This window comes from Capra hircus, chromosome 13 (genome assembly GCF_001704415.2).
Source record: "Capra hircus breed San Clemente chromosome 13, ASM170441v1, whole genome shotgun sequence".
NCBI lineage: Eukaryota > Metazoa > Chordata > Mammalia > Artiodactyla > Bovidae > Capra > Capra hircus.
The window spans coordinates 53,606,570-53,620,458 of record NC_030820.1 but is presented as its reverse complement, the minus strand read 5'-3'; the positions used below and the strand labels follow the sequence as shown (position 1 = coordinate 53,620,458).

The 13,889-nt window shown below is 60.5% G+C and overlaps 1 protein-coding gene across 13 annotated transcripts; it reads left to right on the top strand.

Moving 5' to 3' along the window:
• ARFGAP1 (ADP ribosylation factor GTPase activating protein 1) lies at positions 255–10,419 on the top strand. Of its 13 annotated transcripts, none has more exons than XM_018057561.1 (14): positions 256–419; positions 2,907–2,970; positions 3,172–3,281; positions 3,394–3,565; positions 4,028–4,128; positions 4,524–4,610; positions 4,908–5,004; positions 5,713–5,769; positions 6,249–6,281; positions 7,000–7,029; positions 7,682–7,738; positions 8,218–8,277; positions 8,809–8,885; positions 9,162–10,419. In XM_018057561.1, exons 2-14 carry the CDS (start codon positions 2,911–2,913, stop codon positions 9,388–9,390), a joined length of 1,170 nt encoding a protein of 389 aa, XP_017913050.1. In that variant the 5' UTR covers positions 256–419; positions 2,907–2,910; the 3' UTR covers positions 9,391–10,419. The 13 variants fall into 13 exon arrangements, with proteins under 13 accessions (XP_017913040.1, XP_017913039.1, XP_017913050.1 ...); XM_018057555.1 differs by having other exon boundaries at positions 259–419; positions 9,778–10,419; XM_018057548.1 differs by having other exon boundaries at positions 8,809–10,419.

Below are 13,889 nucleotides of genomic sequence, written 5' to 3'. Positions count from 1 at the left end.
CCCTTGTAATTAAACCCCCGTGAATCATCCTAATTTGAGCAGGCCATCTTTATCCCGTCCGAATCCTGACGGGGCAGCGCCAGTGAGCGTGACTGTTGGTCTCCAGGACACCGCGGTCCCCGCTGGACTAACAGCTCTGGCACAGCAGCCCGCAGGAGGACGCGTCCCTATAGCGACGGAGGAGGGTCGCGCTTCCGGCCCAGCTGGCAGGGCGGAAGTCCCGCCCCGCCGACCCGCCCCCGGCTTCCCGTGAGACCCTGCGAAGCGCGACGTAGCCGGAAGCGGGTGGCGACCGGGTGGGCGGCCGGCGCGCGTCCTCTGTGCAGTTCGCGGCACGGCAGACCCTGGCCCGACCGCCGCCAAGACCCCCCGCCCTGACCCCAGCCCGACCCGGCGCAAAGGATCTAGCGCCCTGCCTGGTAAGCGCGCGACCGAGACCTAGAGGTCCTGGTTCCCTCTGGGGCTGGTCCACGGCCCCTCCCGGTGGCCGCCCCCGCCAGACCCCCACCCACCTCGAGGCAGCCATCCACAGGATTTGGAAGCGCCCACCTCGCCCTCCGCCAGTCGTTCCGGGGCTGGCCAAGGCCCCCTTCAAGCCCCCCCACCCACCCACGCAGCACCCCTCCTCCAGCCGTCCCTGCCCAGACCCCCACCCACCCTGGAGGGCGCCCCAGATCCCCAACCTTCTTTCGTCTGAGACTGTCACAGGCCCTTGTTCACCTGCACCCCTTCCGTAGGGCTAGCCGGCCCTGCCCTGTCCCCTCCTTCGGATCCAAGACGTGGTCCAGACTCAGGGTCCCGTCAGGCCTCTTTCTGAGTTCTGAAAGGTCTTCCACTTTTCAGAGGGAAGGCTCCTCCTCTCGGTGTTGAAGAGGTGGATCTCATCGAGAGCGGCAGCCACCCCTTGGCCTTGGGTGACCGTGTTGCGGGAGGGAGAGGAAACCCAGAGAGGACTTTGGAATCCTCCCTCAGTTTATGTAGGTCTAGTAGAAGGACTGTGTTTCTCATCTGCCCTGTTAAACAGCTTCTCGCCCACCACAGATGTGAGAGATAATTGTGCTCATTTGGTGCAGGCTTAAGGGTCCAGTCCCCATGGGTTTCTGTGCCAAATGGGGCTGTCATGATGGCCCAGGGGATAACTAGTGTTGAAGTTGGCCTTGGCATCCCTTCCGCACTCTGCAGAAGTGCACAAGTAACAGAGCTTTAGGATGAGAAACAGTTGTCCTTCCACGCAGGTGCTTTGAGTGCTCAGGTGGTTTCAGAGAAAGATCAGCATAATTTGTCCCTGTCGCTGGTGACAGCCCCAACAGTGGGCTTAAGTCATCCCTTTTAATCTCAGGTGTTGATGAAGTTCCCACTCAGGGAACAGTGTTCTAGAGTCTGACAAGTGGCTTCTCTCATGAGCTGAGAAAAAGTGTCTTGGTTCACAGTTTACTGAAGCCTCGTCCTCTTGCAGAGAGCTGTGTGTTACCATCTTGATTTCAAATATTAAAGCAGGAGTTCTTGGACTCTTTTTCAAGATAAACTATGGTTTTGAAAGAAGGTATTTGTTTCTCATGTATTGAAGTTAGTATTTCACAGAATTAAAGGGTCTTCTTATGTGAAGAAAAAGTTGCTCTTAAATCCAGCCCACATCATTCACTTTCATGTGAGTTCGCTTTTACATGTTTCCCCCGCTGTCATTCTGCCAGTCCTCACTCTGCCTTCTTTTACACAATTACAAATTCAGGGCAGGCTCATCCTAGTTCTGACTGCTGTTTGCCTGTATCCTGTGAGTGTTTGGCATTCTAGATTCAGGAAGCATGGTTGTAGGGACAAGCCGGGTGCCCTTGAGAAGTAACTGAAGGTAACAGGCAGATGCGGACAAAGATGCTCCTGGGTTTTCATGCTGTTACATTGGCAGGGAAGCTGGCGGGAACAGGCCCCTCTCAGACAGTGGGCGCAAGGTCGGAGGTTGCAAACACTGCTAGCAACCCAGGCGTGTGGCTCTGCCTCTGACAGTGGCCTGTGTGTCCTCAACGAGACATGTCCTGCCAGGGAAGCTGGAGGGACAGTGTGCACACTCTGGTCCCAGGACCCCGGCCAGGTTAGGGTTAGTTTACATCCAGCACCATGCTGGGCACCCTTTCCCTCCCTGGCTTGATTCTTACTGTATCAACTTTCCTGGTCATGAATTAAACAGGCCACCATTGAACTTGAACTTGGCCGAGGCTAGGAGATCTGTGAAGAGATGGCTTTTCTCTTCAGCCCAGGCTGTGTGGCCGCTATTTGCCACAGCGTCCCCATGAGGCCCTGTGACAGATCTGCAGGTCCATAGGCCCTGCCCATGCCCTGCTGTGGCCATGCACTCGGTCACCTCCGTCCTTCAGATGGCCCCTGGGAGGCCAGCCTTGTCCCATGTCAGTCAGGACCACCGCTTCTGCCCCAGGCCTGGAGCCTCCGTGCTTTGGCTTGAGGCAGGTGGGGCGTTGCCGGGACCGAAAATGTGGGGCTCCCTGACTTCAGGTACCATCAGCCTGAGTCCAGTATGTTGCCCTGAAGGCAGGAAAAGAGATTTAGCAGCCAGTTCTGAGCACATTTTATAAAGCCCAGCCCTTTGCTAGGAGCTTCCCCAGAAACCGACATTCCATAAATTACAGTCTTGATGCAACGTGGTAAGGGCCCTCTAGTAACTGCACGTTGCTCCTCATGATCACTTTATTGGCCTGGCAGCATCCACACTGCTGTGGGCTTTTCCTTGCGCTTGGAGAGCAAGTTCCCGCAGTGAAGGGCCCCCGCGCTGCCTGCAGTGAGCTGTCCTGTTCCCTAACAGCTTCCGAGTAGCTTCTTGGGGTTCCTTGAGGTTATATCTTGTAGTGTGTTTGCACTGGCGGTTGATTTTCTTGTGAAAATCTTGTTTTTCTCAGCACCATGGCCAGCCCAAGAACCAGGAAAGTTCTTAAGGAAGTTCGGGCGCAAGATGAAAACAATGTAAGCATCTGCTTTTCCTCGACACCCAGTTCAGGTTTCAGGAACCTCTCGGGGTAGTGTGTGGTCTCGGGGTCCTCACTCCCTGTCACCACTGGCCTCATAACCAGCCTCCCTGTTCTTGCTTTTGGGGCCGCCATTGGGTCTTGGGGGTCCCTGGGCCCTGCCTCAGCCTCTGGACAAGCCCCTGGACACCCTTCGCAGGTGTGTTTCGAGTGCGGCGCCTTCAACCCACAGTGGGTGAGCGTGACCTATGGCATCTGGATCTGCTTGGAGTGCTCGGGGAAGCACCGTGGGCTTGGGGTTCACCTCAGGTCAGTGCCCAGGGGTGGGGAGGAGTGGGCCCCATGTAGGTTGGCCCCTTTCACCCCCGGGCTCTGAATCAGGGGGCGATATCGGTGACGAGGCCAGCCCTCTGCTGTGCAGCTTCGTCCGCTCCGTCACGATGGACAAGTGGAAGGATGTGGAGCTGGAGAAGATGAAGGCGGGCGGGAACGCTCGGTTCCGGGAGTTCCTGGAGTCTCAGGAGGACTACGACCCCTGCTGGTCGCTGCAGGAGAAGTACAACAGCAGGGCTGCTGCCCTCTTCAGGGACCGGGTGAGGCAGGCTGCCCGCCACGTGGAGGCTGCTCCGGCCGCGGGCACTGACCTCCTCTGTGGTTCTGACCACAGCATGGAGGCCGCGTGCCATCCACATGGAGACAGCATGCATGGCCTTGGCTCTTCCCTCCTGGAGGACTTGGGGGGCCTGTGGTGTACTGGGCTGAGGATGGGCTTTCCTCCCACCCTCCGGGAAGCACTGTGTCCAGACACCTCCGTGCATGCAGCTAAAGCTTCCCTGAGAACTTCAGTGCCTGCCGGGGGAGGCCCATCATTTGGGTTGTAGAAAGGGGACCTCAGAGACCAACAGCTTGCCCGTTTGGCGTCCACACCCAGCAGAGCCCCCAGCCCATGGTGTTAAGCTGGAGGGGCTGTGTGGGGGCCAGGGAGTGCACTGCGGTCAGGGGCATTTAGGCCACCTTGATGGGCCCCTGCTCTCTGACCCAGGTTCCCTTGGCAGGTGGCCGCTCTGGCTGAAGGCAAAGAATGGTCTCTGGAGTCATCACCCGCCCAGAGCTGGACTCCACCTCAGCCCAGGACACTGCTGTCCTCTGCCCACCGGTAGCTATTCATCCAGCCTTCTGGCCAGCTCCATGCTGGGTTCAGCCCAGCCCCTTCCTCCTTCCTCTTCAGTAGTGAGATTCTGGTCAGAAGGGCTCCAGACCGTGGGCCAGTGCTTGCTGTGGCCTTGGTCCCCCTGGTTTCCCTGTGCCCCGCCCCACCCCACAGGCTCAGGCCGGCATGAAGCCACTGTGGCTCCCGTCCCCCCAGAGCCGTGCCTCCCCTGCTTCTCACCAGTTTCAGCCACTGAGCCTAAGCTTGAGCTGCCTTCTGCTCAGAGCTTAGTTTTCAGAGGAGCCAGGCGTGAGCAGGTGGGCGTGACTGCACCTCCCAGAGACCCTTGCGGGCATGTACCCCCCCTCTGTTGGCCTCTTACTTTTGACCCACCATTGCAGAGCCTCCGGCCTGGTGCAGAACTCCACCGCCTCTGGGGACAAGGCTTTCGAAGACTGGTTGAATGATGACCTTGGCTCCTATCAAGGGTAGGGTTTCAGGTGGGCTCAGGGGAGGCTGAGAGTAGGGGGCACTGTGAGAGTGGCTGGGGCTGCTGCCCACGTGTGCGGTGGGTGCAAGATTGGCGGGCCCTGTGGAGTCCTGAGTGGCAGCTTCAGGAGGGTGCTTGAGTGAGAGAAAACCACCGAGAGAAAGGACGTGATTCCTTCCTGGAGCCTGCCTGACCTGTGGACAGGTGTGTCCGGCAGTGACTCGGTGTCTGGGTCTGGGTGCCTCTGCCCCCTGTGGCTGTCAGGAGCAGCAGGCCTGTTGCCTGTGTCCCCCAGGGCCCAGGAGAACCGTTATGTGGGGTTTGGGAACACGGTGCCGCCTCCAAAGAGGGAAGACGACTTCCTCAACAGCGCCATGTCGTCCCTCTACTCGGTGAGGATGCCGTCCCAGTCCCCCCAGCCCCAATGCCCCAGGGCCTCCTGAAGACCAGCCGTCCTAGGATTGCAGTGGCCCATTCCCCTTTCCTTCACTGACTTCACACCTTAAAGCTGGGCTTACAGGGTTTAATCCCACTTGGGTTTTGTCTTTCATTTACTTTGGCTGCAACGTATAACACACATGCCCCAGGTTTACAAGGCGCGTTTTCCCCGGAGACCTCGGGCTCTGAGTGGAGCCTACCTGGCTGCCCCTCCTGGCAGGGCTGCCCTGTTGCATGGGTTCTGGGCTGAGTCTGCTCCAGGGGAGAAGGGGCCGTCAGCCTGGCCTGTTTTTCGGAAGCGCCTCCCAGGGTATGAAGTTTGTGTCCCCGTGTCCCTTCCATCCTACCCCCAGAAGCTGAGCGTCTTTTGTCAACTCCTGAGGGTCCCTCCACATCTCCCCAGGAGGCACAGGCTCAGTGGGAATTTAATCCAAATGACTGGCTTCTGTTGTGGAGGCTCAGGGGAAATGACCTTGGACTCAGAAAGCAGAACAGGTTTCATGACCCCTGCGGCCTGGTGGGAAGGCCTGTCTCCAGGGACTGGACCTGAGCTGCTTTTGGGGCCCCTGGCTGTGTCTTTCCCATGGAGCATGGGTGCGAAGGATGCCCTCCTGTGTCTGCGTGTGGAGCTGCCACATGGCTTGTGTGTGGCTTCCTTGCAGGGCTGGAGCAGCTTTGCTACCGGAGCCAGCAGGTTCGCCTCAGCGGCCAAGGAGGGCGTAAGTACCAGGTCGTCCTGTGATATCACAGGCCAGGCCACCAGGGGTCCTGACGGGGCTCCAGCCACAAGTTCGTCTGCCCTATGGGGGTTTTTGTGAGTGGCCCCTCTGCCAGAGACTCTGAGAGCACCCAGGGTGCTGGGGAGAGGTGAGAAGTATGACTAGCTGTGCTCAGCAGTGAACAGCAGAGCCCACTGGACAAGGCCCCACCCTGCCTGGGGGCCCCATGTCCAGAGCTCAAAGGTCGGCGTCAGGCCTGCTTCCTTGCCCTGGGTGCCCTTACCCTACCCTGATGGTCTAGCTCCTGAGGGAGCAGGTGTGGAGGGCAGCTTTGCAGGGCCTGAGAGCCACTGTGGGGTGAGTGCCAGTCCTCATGGCCATCAGGAAATGGGCCTGGGTACCCAGGCCCTGCAGATGCGCAGCTCCGGCAGCCAGTGTCAGGCAGCTGACCAGAAGACCTTCTTTGTGCTTCCTTCCAGGCGACAAAGTTCGGGTCCCAAGCAAGTCAGAAGGTACCAGAGGAAGCCTTTGCGTTGGCACTGTGGGGACTTCTAGGCTGGGTGGCCTCCACGTGCCCTGTGTCAGGGGAGGAGTTTTTTACACCAGCAGTCAGGCGCCCGCAGGCCCGCACAGGATTGTCTCTCAGGCTCCCACGTCTCCATGTCACTTCAGGCGCCTGTGGGTTTGGGAGGTGGAGGCCACTGTGCCTTTGGCCTTGTGGGGAAGGAGGCCCTGCGCTGGGTCTGGGCAGCCACGGGTGGGAGACCCAGCACCCCCTGGGGATGGGGATTTTGTCCCAGTGATACAGCGTTCCTTGTCTCTGTTAGTGCCCTCCCTTCCTGTGGTTGCGTCGGGGCCCGGTGTTTATCTTGTTTTCAAACCTTGGCTCACAGTCCTGGTGGTCTCCCGCGTGGTGTCTGGCCCTGGGCTGGGTTCCAGACTTGGGGTAATGGCTTTGGGGGCAGGCAGAGGAGCCTCGGAGCCATGTGGGCCCCTCCCACCCTGAGGGCTGAGCTCCTCCAGCCCGACTCAGGGACATCTCTAAGCCCCCATTTCACTTGACTTCCACCCAGCCTGCTCCTGTCATCCTGGGAGGGTCAGGTGGGAGGGGCTGGGTCTAGAGACGGTGCGGTTCCTGTGGAACCCCGTCCTGGTTGTCGCGACCATGGCGCCTACCGCCTTGCTCTCTCTCTTCCCCCACCCCTGTCTCCCCACGCTGTCTGGGTAAAGTTCTGGGGTTCCAAGCAGCAGCCAGAGCTGGTAAGGCCCCGTCTGTGCTTGTGCATGCCCCCTGACCCCCACTCCCCATGTATCCGGCACACGCCTGCACTACAGCCTGCATGTTGGTGTTTCTATGTGCTCACACTCAGAGCTGCTCCCCAACTTGATGGGCTCCCATTTGAGTATCTGTGTCACAGGCAGAAGGCATGGGATCCAGAGCTCAGGGCTGCCATAGGGTACCAATGGGCCGGGGTACCCTGAGGTCTACAGGGAATTTTTCGTGGTGTGGTTTAATTATCTTCAGCTGAATAATCTGAAAGAGTCCGGTCCCACAGTGCCCCGCACTGTGGTCGTCTCCCCATTGTCCTGCCTGCCCCCAACCTGAGCCGCTGGCCTGGCCTGGCCTCCCCCCACCCCCAGCTCCATCCCTTCTGTCTGAGCTCCCTTGGGGCCCCCTGGAGGGCAGATGGGACTGGGGGTACACCTGTCTGTATGAGGGACAACAGGGGCTCTTCAGGAGCCCAAAGGCCAAGGACGCCAGTGCCTAGCCTCCACGACAGCCAGGAGCGTCGTGTGCTAGCGGCTAGGCATTGTCAGCTACCTTCCTTCCACAGGCAGAGTTCGCCGTCCTGAAGTGAACGTGCCACAACACGCACACAACTTTCCTTCATTGTGTCTTTCCTTATAACAGGCATCGGAGTTGGGCCACAGTCTGAATGAGAGCGTCCTTAAACCCGCCCAGGAGAAGGTAACATGGGGAGAACTCCTGGTGTTCAGCTGCGTTCAGTTCCCTGGGCCCTCGTTCGAGGGGCAGTTGCTCCTGGGGGCTCTGTTTGGGTCCTCAGACTCCCTGGTGTCCCTGGGGGCCTGTTGCCTGTGGGCCCTTGTCCTGGGCTCAGTGAGGCCTGGCCTTGCACCTGCTCCTGCTTGGCTGGGCGTGCGTCCTGCCGCTTGCCCTGGAGGCCCAGACAGGCAAGAGGAACATGGGGTGGGCAGGGCAGGGCAGTGCCAGCCTGTGTGGGAGGTAGAGGGCGACACAGAGAATACCAGGGGTGGGGGTCCAGTGAGACACCCGGGCTGCAGGGTGGTTGGCTGGCCCTCCCTTTTGCTTCTGGGGAGGGGACAGCGCAGAGACAGAGCCCCTGGAGCCGGTGCTGGTGGGCGGTAGCCTTCAGTGCAGGCAGTGGGCGTCTGCTGGGCTGTGACGACGCTGTTCCCATCTGCCAGGTGAAGGAGGGGAAGATTTTTGATGATGTGTCCAGTGGGTTCTCTGAGCTGGCGTCCAAGGTAGGGCAGCCCCATCTGACATGCGGGCTCAGCTGGAAACGTCTCCATGTTCCAAGGCACCCGGAACTGTGAGCGGGGAGGGCCAGCGCTTCATGCGCGTCTCTTCATGGCCCAAAGGGCCTGTAGGACCAAGGAGGGTCAGGCAGACGCTCCGGTGCCGACAGCCTGAGGAACATGGAAACTCCTGGACGAGCGCTGGTCCCAGCCACTAACCTGTTGCTATTTTCTTTCATTCTTTTCTTGCTGCGGCCAACCTTCCTGGTGAGTGTGCTGTGGGTGGCCTGCCTCTCCGCCTAGTGCTATGGGTGGGGGCGCATTCATCCTGCTTCCCGGCCCAGAGCCTCTCCGCAGGCTCTCCCGGCCGTAGCCTCTTGTGCCCACACCGCAGGCATCCCGCCGTCCGCGTCTGATCCTGTCCAGTAAACTGGCCTGAGTTTGGTGGTGTCACGGCATTTCTAATCTTCACCCTGGCCTTTGGACACTGTGCGCTCCCAGCAGAGCCCAGCTGAACTGTCTTCTGCTCTCTTCCAGGTCCAGGGAGTTGGCAGCCGGGGCTGGAGGGACGTCACTACGTTTTTTTCTGGGAGAGCAGAGGATTCATCAGACAGGTATACTGTGTCCATTCCTGAAGTGGGCTTCCTTCTGAGATCTCCCCCAGATCTCAGAGGCAGGGCGTCTCCCCCAGGGCCTTGGGTGACAGTCAAAAGCCCCTGGAGCCCTGGAGGTGCAGGGAGGCATGTCGGTCCCTCAGCCTCTTACTCTGAAGCCTTGCCTTCTACCTCGGTAGCTACTGCTGCCCAGGTGGTGGGGGTGGTCTCATCGTTGCCCTTGTGGGACAGGCTGAGGGACAGGAAGGACCGCTGGGCTTTGACCCACCTCCTCAGGGTCTCCAGCGCTCAGGGCTCTGCCCCGGCCTTCCTGCTGGGAGCCAGGTGGGCCAGCTTTCTCCTCCGACTCGGATGGGACCCTGGGGCTCTGATGGATGAGCTTATGCCCGGCCCAGAGTGGCAGCCACTCTGCCAAGGTGGGTGCTGTCGGTCTGCCTCCTCATGGACCAGCTGCTTCCTCCCGGCGCTGTTGGACGTGTTCAGTGGTGAGGTTGCGGTTGGGTGAGGAAGTCTCGTCCTGAGCTGGTTCCACAGTGCAGAGAAGGGTCAAGTCTCTGAGTTTTCTTCCCCTCATTTGTTGCAGGAAAGTAGTATTTTACATTTTCCTCTGAAACATCCTCCATGTGGGTGGGACTGATGGAGGGTGGGCTCTGATGGCAAGTGGCCTGAGTCCTTGCATCAGGTTCCACGGCCTCAACTCCATGGTGGAGTCACCCCGAGGCTGGGTGTCCTCTGCCCTTGAGAACAACGGCTCCAGGACTCTGAGAGGCGTGGGCTGGGACTCTGGGTTGGAGCTCAGACTTAGCTAGGGAGAGGCTGAGGGGAGGCCAGGTGGCTTGGGGCCCCCGTGGTGACCTGGTTCTGGAAGCTCAGAGAGCCCTATCTGTCCCAGACCCCCGGAGGGCCCGAGCTACCAGAACAGTGGTGGGGACAACTCCCAGAACACCCTCGACCAGAGCTTCTGGGAGGCCTTCGGGAGCGCCGACCCTGCCAGGGCCCACCGGTCCCCAAGTAGCGACAGCTGGACATGCGCGGACGCCTCGGCCGACAAGAGGAGCTCGGACAGCTGGGATGTGTGGGGCTCGGGCTCTGCGTCCGCGTCCAACAATAGGATCAGCGACAACAGCGACGGTGGGGAGGCCTGGGGTGGTGGCGGGGAGGGCCGGGCCAAGGTCGCCAAGAAGGCCACGCCGCCACCCACGGTGGACGATGGCTGGGACAACCAGGACTGGTAGGGCCCCAAGGCCGGTGCAGCGGCCGCTCCGCCTGCTCCCTCTTTCCATTCCACCCAAGAAACGCCGGACGTGCAAGAAGACAGCCTCAGCCGAGACCCAAGAGCCACGTGCCTGTGGGAGTAGGGGCACTTCTGTGCCCCTGTGCTCGCTTTTCGGGGGACCCAAGCCAGGTGCTGTCGCAGGCAGGGCTCCCTGCTGCTGCAGGGCCAGCACACCCAGCCCCTCCCCAGAGAGCTCGGTAATAAACGCTCTCGGTGTTGCACGCGGCCACACGTGCTCGAGGCCTGATTTTCCTTGAAGCGACTTTAACTTTGCTTTCTTTTTTTCTTTGCAAGAAATTGCCTGAGGTTTGGGCACTGCCTCCACCTCCTCTTCCCATTCCTGTCTACACTAATGCTCACCTGTGGCAGCTTGCCTGGCCTCAATCCAAACCACTGGGCTCCCATGGGAGCGCTGGGCCCAGGTGGTTGCCAGCCCTATCCTCCTGTCTGGCTTGGCAGCAAGGGCCTGAGCATCCAGCTCCCCTGCCTCCTTGGGGCTTTGATGTCACAGCAAAGCACCTGGAGACACAGGGTGGTCTGGGCAATCACCCTCACCAGCAAAGGGGAAAAAGGTCCCCAGTGGGTGTCTGTCTGGGAGAGCAGCTTCGTAAGGACAGACTGGCACTGCTCCCTCCTGTCCTGGTTAGACATGGGGCAGCCAGCAGGTGGCCAGCTGGACCTTCGTTTTCCTGAAACCTGACCCTGGGCACCTGGGGCCACTGGAGGTTCTGGACCAGAGCTGTGCCTTCTGGGTGGTTCTGTGTCCTCCTGTCCTGGGGCAGCACTTTGGGGCAGGTGTGGTCCCTGGTGGGATTGTCTTAGAGCCTGTTCTCAGTTGAGTCCCAGTTGTGACGACCAGGTGGGCCTCTGCCTCTCTGGAGAGCACACCTGTCAGCCGTGCAGCTACCCTAAGCTCCCTGGCTGCTGTCCCACCCAGGCTCTGGCTCCAGGAGGCCAGGCCAACCACCAGCTGGAGCCTGGCCAGCCCCACCACCTGTCTGCCCCAGGCTTCCTGGCCAAGGCTCCAGAGTTGACCAGGAGACACCTCAAGCCTAGTCTGCCCAGCTTAAGCTTCCTTTTTGGGAACTTTCCCCAATGACCCGTTTGGCTCTCTGGCCCCTGCTTTATACACAAACCCTTCTGCTGCCACCGTGTCCAGTAATCACTTGCAAATGGTGGCCCTGCCCAGCAGGCCCAAGCCTGCAAGCCAGATGATGGTGGCTCTCCTGGGTCTCTGCCCTGAGCTGGGCCTGATGGGAAGACGGAGCAGGGCTTCCTGGGGACTGTCTGGGCGTGGAGGCCCTGCCCCCTGCACCTCCTCCCCAGGGGCCCGGGGAAGCTCTACTCAGCCCTGAGGGCCCCTTCCTGAACATCAGGACTGGGGTTCTTGGGGCCATCTCCCCACGGCGGAGGCCCCACCTGTACACTGGAATGAGAGCCACAACGGCTGTGTAGCTTCCAGAAGGTTGACAGGACTCAGCCAGCAGGGGCCAGCCTGGCCCCATCCTTCCCTTTCTGCTGCTGCTGCTGCTGTTGCTGCTAAGTCATTTAAGTCATGTCCGACTCTGTGTGACCCCATACACGGCAGCCCACCAGGCTCTGCCATCCTTGGGATTCTCCAGGCAAGAACACTGGAGTGGGTTGCATTGTCCTTCTCCAATCTTCCCTTTCTGAGGGCAACTCTCACTGGCTGAGCTCTGACCGTGCCAGGTGGGCTGTGAGGCTCGGGTGCATGGAGCACCTGCTGGATGCAGGGACTCCTGGGTGGATGCACAGGTGTGGGGCTGGATGGGGTCCTGCCGGGAGTGCTGAGGACCTGACTAGCTTGAGAGCACCTTGGTGGGCTGTGTCCTTACGTACACGCATGTTCAAGCACCCGTGAGCCATGGGTGTGCAAGGTCATGTGTGTCAGTGCTATCAGGCTGCTGGGCCAGGCGCCCTCTGCTGACCTCCACTTGGGTCTGCAGGGCCCACCTGCACCCCCAGTGCACAGTGCAGGGCATCCACCAGCTCTGCAGCGTCTGGTGTCCAGCCATGAGTCCGAAGCCATAGGTGGCTCTCAGGCCACAGCAGGTCTCGGAACTGCCTTTGCCTCAGGTCCTCAGACCCTTCCTGGCTGCAGGAGCACCAACCACAGGGCAAGGCGGAGGCCAGAGGGGTCTCAAGCTACCTAGAGCAAGGCTGGAGAGCTGGCCGGATCCAGCAGTGCCTGCCCAGTGGCTGTGGGTCCAGGGAGGACAGGAGCCTCCATGGGCGTTGGAAGGGCCTCACTCTCCAGCAGCATCCAGCCCCTGATACTTGCCCTCCAGCCCCTCCCAGTCTCCAGTGAGTATCACAGCCCTCACTGGATGGTGACCTCTGCTGGCCAGCAGCCCAAGGGCCCTGTGCTGTGCCTGCCTCCCGCAGAACACCTCTGCCTCCCGAAGCTGAGCCCAGAGGGGCCCTGACAGCCTCGGAGCACTTGGGAGAGGGGGCTGGTCCAGGTTGGGGTCGGGCGGTTCTGGGGGGTGTGTCCTGGGGTCCAGCAGGGGAGGGCTTGGGGCCTAGACTGGGTACCTTTCCCCGCCCCAACCACAAGCTTTGGTTGGGTCAGGCCCTGAGGCTGTTGGGTGGGCTGAGGGCTTGGGAGGGGCTGTGCTTGGCTGGCCCTCACAGACCGGGAGGGTTGCGGAGAAGGGGTAGGTGCAGAGGAGGCTGGGCAGGGCAGAGTGGGGGTGGCCTGGGCATTGGAGAGTCCCACAAATGGCTCGGGTTTGGGGTCACAGGTCCTGGGATGCTAGATGAGAGAGGAGGTTGTGGCTGCTGGTATGACCCTGGAGTCCAATTGCTGCTCCAGGCTGCCACTCACCCAGGCTGCCAGAAACCCCCTGCCCATTACTCATAGCTTGGCCTCTTGGGGCAACATGGTGACCTTGGTCCCTGAGAGGCCTCCCCATGGGCTTCTCTGGGAGAGGCCCTGTGAAGCGAGGGGTACAAGTGTTTGTCCCTTGGTGCTTTGGGCCTGGCCCTGCGGGGTGATGGGTCCTTCATGCTGCGGCCTGTGTTCCCCAGCTCTTGGAGAGACGTTCTGGGCAGCAGATGAAAGAGCTGGTGGGGGGGTGGGGGAAGAGGGAAGGGGCGGAGGCTCTGGGTGGGTGGGGATAGGCTAGAGCAGTGACGTTGGAGAAAGGGGCCTCATAAGTCACGGCCTTCCTGTGACTGCTGTGGGACAGGAGCAGACGGGACCAGAGGACGCTGCCTGGAGACCGGAGCAGGTTGGTGACTCGCCTGGAGCCTGGGTGGGCAGGGGCTGCTACCATTAGGGGCTGCTCCAGGTGTGTAATTTGAAGATAAGCTTGACCTTCTAGAGAGGTTTCAGGGTGGGGGAAGCTGAGTTCCTGGGGGTGCAGCAGGACCAGATACATGGGGTCTGGTGGGGGTGGGGCCTGGACCCCTAGGGTCACGGTGGAGGAGGGCAGACACTGTCGAGGGATCCTGATCACACCCTTGACCTCTGTGCCCCTGACAGGGTCCCACGGAAGTTCCGGGGAGGGAAGCCTGGTTTCAGAGTGTGGAAGAGGGTCAGAAAGTGAGGCCACCAGATAAACTGTGCCTCGTCCTCTAGCCCCTCCACAGCCAATTGTGCCCTCCACAGGACATTGTGAGCCTCACTGCCAGGGGTGTGGCTGGGCTGGGGGTCCCAGGAAACTGAGATCCTGCCGTGCGTTCCTCTTTTCTGTCAGCAGAGG